The sequence below is a fragment of the Sprattus sprattus genome (genome assembly GCF_963457725.1).
Source record: "Sprattus sprattus genome assembly, chromosome: 14".
NCBI classification, from domain to species: Eukaryota; Metazoa; Chordata; class Actinopteri; order Clupeiformes; family Clupeidae; genus Sprattus; species Sprattus sprattus.
The window spans coordinates 23,230,822-23,235,821 of NC_137912.1; the positions used below are offsets into that span (position 1 = coordinate 23,230,822).

General features: G+C 44.8%; 1 protein-coding gene across 6 annotated transcripts in view; it reads right to left on the reverse strand.

The window, feature by feature from the left end:
* The window catches only part of dgki (diacylglycerol kinase, iota), an 80,332-nt gene that overhangs the window by 16,624 nt on the left and 58,708 nt on the right, over nt 1-5,000 (reverse strand). For all 6 annotated transcript variants that reach the window (XM_080850872.1, XM_080850874.1, XM_080850873.1 and 3 more), the window contains 5 exons: nt 2,624-2,755; nt 2,158-2,236; nt 1,667-1,722; nt 1,086-1,148; nt 305-378 (listed from right to left, as the gene is read on the reverse strand). In XM_080850872.1, coding sequence (XP_080706998.1) covers nt 305-378; nt 1,086-1,148; nt 1,667-1,722; nt 2,158-2,236; nt 2,624-2,755 — 404 coding nt within the window. The remainder of the gene's footprint in view (nt 1-304; nt 379-1,085; nt 1,149-1,666; nt 1,723-2,157; nt 2,237-2,623; nt 2,756-5,000) is intronic.

The window sequence follows — 5,000 nt, forward strand, 5'->3', positions numbered from 1 at the left end:
CACACACACACACACACACACACACACACACACACACATACAAACAAACACACACACACACACACACACACACACTCACATAGACACACACACACACACACACACACACACACACACACACACACACACACACACACACACACACACACACACACACACAGACACACACACAGACACAGACACAGACACACAGACAAACACACAAACACACAAATAACAAACACATACACACACATTACATACCCATGAACACACATACACACACACACACATAACATACACATGCACACGCACACACACACACCTGGGAATGTTCAAGAAGACGATGCACTGTAACTTCAGTTCCTGAATCTTGGGTGTGAGATCCGTACCATCACACTACAGAGCCGTAAAAAAACAAACAAACACACAAACAAACACACGTCAGAGCACTTTTATCCAGTATCCAGTTATCCAGGTTATCCAGTATCCATGGCTACATATGCAGCCAGTCCAATGATGACATCATTAGAGGCTGCTCCAAATGGCGCAGACAAGTCAAAGACAGGAGGCCATGCTAGAGAGAGACCGTGTGTGTGTGTGTGTGTGTGTGTGTGTGTGTGTGTGTGTGTGTGTGTGTGTGTGTGTGTGTGTGTGTGTGTCAAACCGAGCCAGCTGTCACAGCAGGAGTCAGGGCAGCACTGACAGCACAGCAGCACTCACTGTAAACCTGATGAGTGTGGACTGGTTGGGCACATGCACAGAGCCACACACATATACCCACAGGTACACAGACACACACAGACACACACAGACACACACAGACACACACACACACACACACACACTTCAACTCTGAAGTGTGATCATGCATAAACATTCACAAATTCACTACAGCAATGATATCAGTAGACAGGGCAACTCTCCATCTACACACATAAACACACCATAATATCTCTCTCTCTCTCTCTCTCTCTCTCTCTCTCTCTCTCTCTCTCTCTCTCTCTCTCTCTCTCTCTCTCTCTCTCTCACACACACACACACACACACACACACACACACACACACACACACACACACACACACACACACACACACACACTCACCACGACCCTGACGTGTTTCGACAGGTCCCTGGAGCTCCGCTGCAGGAAGTCTGAGAACGCAGCCTGTGTGGACAGCAACACACACAGACATGTCAGCAGCTCTCGATTTATCTCTCCCCATCCCTCCCCATCCCTCTATCTCTCCCTCTCTCACACTCTTTCCCCATCCCTCTCTCTTTCACTCCCCTCCCCTTACACCGCACTGTGTCTCTCTTTTATTCGCTCCTTTGTTCTCTCTCTCTCTCTCTCTCTCTGTTGCCCTGCCCTCTCTCTATCTTCTATCTATTTTCCTTTCCCCTTCATCGCTCTGCATCTCGCTCTCTTTACCTTTTTTCTCCTCTCTTTTTGCTAGCATCCTTTTCTTACATTCTGCCTCTCTCATCCATACATCTTCTCATCACTTCTGTCTGCCTTTCTTTCTTACCCCATTTTATTTTCTTTCCCTCTCTAACCCTCAATCTTATGTCCTCCTTTACTCTCTTTCTCTCCCTCTCTCTCTTCTCCTCTCCCACACCTCCTCCAATCTCCTACTCAGACCCCCACTACTTCTCCAGACACACACACACACACACAAATCTTACCCCTGCATAGAACATCTTGTTGCGAAAGCGACTGTTGAATTTCTCTGGGTTGGCCTCTGTGAACAAGAGAAAGAGACAGGTGACAGAGATGCTAAAGCACGCTACGCCTACCCCTCATCCACCTGGAACCACTAGCAGAGATGCTAAACACGCCACGCCTCATCCACCTGGAACCACTAGCAGAGATGCTAAACACGCTACGCCTCATCCACCTGGAACCACTAGCAGGAAAGCAGTTTAGCCGCAGTTAGTGTGGTGTGTGGTGTTGTCAGATGATTGCAATGTATCATATACATCAGGTGCCAAGAATCAATCTTTTATTGTTGAATGTTTGGTACTGCAGGTTAAGTGGTTGACTTCCTAGGCTGCGTATGATGCTGGTCCAGTCTCCAGGCATTGGGTTTGCTTTGTTTTTATCATGTGAGTGTTAATGGTAATTCAAGGAAAAGAAATCCCTGTTTGTGGCATCTGTCACATTGTCATGTTCTTACCTCGAGATTCGTGAAACTCCAGAGTAACATGGGCATCAAACCCCAGACTAAAGTAGTTATTGAAGACATTCAGTGGAAGCTGAAAACACACACACACAAACACACACACACACACACACACACACACACACACACACACACACACACACACACACACACACACACACACACACACACAAATAACAGTACAAGCATTAAAAAACAAATAATACATAATACATAGACTGGCAGCCAGAAGTAAATTCTGCTTCTTCACAACAGAAGTCTGAGAATCCATAAGTTTAAATCTGTGAATCCACATGTTGTCAGGTTTAAAAAGATTAGGAATGTAAAATCTGCACCAATGTTCAAACAGGCCTACTAATCAGATGCTGTACGACAGTTTCAAGGGACATCTGTCCACAAAAATGAGCCCAGATAATTTCCTTGTGTCTCCCTGACCCTTGACCCCGGAGTGACCTCTGACCTTTTGGGTGCCCTCCTCTGCCTCGGCCTGGCTGGGCGCTCTCTCCATGCGCAGGTTCCAGCGGTCCAGCTGCACCACGCTACCATCCTCCACCTGGCACAGGATCTTAGACACAGGCTCATCTGTGTAGCCCTGAGGGGGGGAGAAGAAAGAATGAATGAATGAATGAATGAATGAATGAGAGAAAGAATGAATGAATGAATGAATGAATGAATGAATGAATGAATGAATGAATGAATGAATGAAAGAGCGAAAGAGAATACAAGAGCTATTCTGAACACACAACTGTGTGCATGCAGAATGTTCAAAATGTCAGTTCATTAAGCATTCAAAGCTCCACACGTGCACCTTAAAGAGCAATAGTGTGACCGCATATAATGCTGCCCATATATAGTGTTACCCCCCAACACACACACAGAAAATACTAGTTCAAAACAAATGTATGCCTGTTTTTGTGCTTGTTTACATCTATAGGGACAAGGAGTGAAGAAGAGAGGAAAGGAGAGAAAGAGGGAGAAAGAAAGGGAGACAAAAGAAAGGGAGAGAAAGAAAAATATAAAACGCTGGCGGGTGACTCGAGTGTGGAGGTGGTTGAGGTTAAAAGCCTGTCTAAGTGCTCTCTGAAGGACACCTCAGTTCCACTGGATAATTGTGTGGGAAAAAAGAGAGAGAGAGAGAGAAAACAAGCTCTCGACATGATCTGCCACCCTGAATAATACCCATTTAAATTAATGTGATAAAGAGCTGGTGAGCTACTGCTATTACGGGCCACTCATAATGGCAGGAGACTGTGGCGGGGAATAAAAAAAAAAGATAGAGAGATAAAGAGAGGATCCAGACAAGGTCAACAGTGTGTCATTCTCCTCCCCCGCAGAGTAGAGAGGGAGAGAGAGAGAGAGAGAGAGCTTGCGAGAGAGAGAAGGGTGGGTGGCAAAAACTGAATAGGGGGAGAAGGGGAGATGAGATACAGACAGCGAAATAAAAGACACAAAAAAATCTTTACACAGTGCCACCACTTAGCCTGCTGTTATAGGCATGAGTGACAGCTAGCCATAGCACACAGACAGTCTTCAGCGCACCAGAGAACACAAACGCACACATCAGGAGATCAATGGAGTCACATTTAGGACACACGCCATTAAATGTCTGTGTGTGTGTGTGTGTGTGTGTGTGTGTGTGTATGTGTGTGTGTGTGTGTGTGTGTGTGTGTGTGTGTGTGCGCGTGCGTGTGTGTGTGCGTGTTTGCGTGCGTATTTTAACCAAAGACATATATTACATGCTTCATATGTTCTATGTCTTTGAATTTTTTGTTTTTATGTCTTTACGTTCTTCGTGTTGACAACACCATTTTCCTTTCAATGGTCAAGCCAAGTAAGTGTATTGAATTGAATTGGGTACAAATCCGAACACACACACATGCAGACTAAAGTTATGCACTTACAGTTCAGCATGTGCTGAAAAATGAGTTTAGTAGGACTTAACGCAGTAGTAAGGAGCTTTAGTCTAAAACTAGTGAGCCAATGACCTACATTGTGAGCAAAAACCTCACAACCGCCAACAACAGCCCAGTTGGCACTGATCTGTTGGTGATGTAGTTGGCAATGTCAGACTTTTCTTACATTTACACAGGGTGTTCCAGCCCAGAGCACAGAACTGCATAGTACACGGCCTGGATGTGTGAGTGTGTGTGCGTGTATATATGTGTGTGTGTGTGTATGTGTGTGTGTGTGTGTGTGTGTGTGTGTGTGTGTGTGTGTGTGTGTGTGTGTGTGTGTGTGTGTGTGTGTGTGTATGCGTGTGGTATGTGTGTGCGCGGTGTGTGTGTGTGTGTGTGTGTGTGTGTGTGTGTGTGTGTGTGTGTGTGTGTGTGTGTGTGTGTGTGTGTGCACAGCCTGTATGACTAATGGGAATGACACATGTCCTTTATCGGCCCGTCACAAGACCATGTACCATCAAAATAAATTTGAAGATGAAAGCAAAACTAGTTGCCTATAAACAAACATACCCCAGAAAGTGGCAAATTGTTGCATAGTGTTGCTTTAAGTTGTGATGACTTCTTGTGTGGCTGTTCTCTCTTTCCCACGCTGACAGAACAGAGGTAATTACCACCCTTATGAAATATTCGAGTGTTGCTAGCCAGAGTGCCCAAAGCTGAACTGGTAGAGAAGGTTGCTAACAATAATAAATCATTTAGAGTTTCATTCTGATAAAACAAACCTTAACTGTACTGTACTGTCACTTATAACTATCCGCTAAGTGAATAAGGGTCAATTTAAAGGTACATGCAAATATTCTGCAATGCTTTCGTTAAGAAGATAATTAGTGTATAATTGCTCTTCATTACTACACTACACTACATCCATAGCTTTGAGAACCA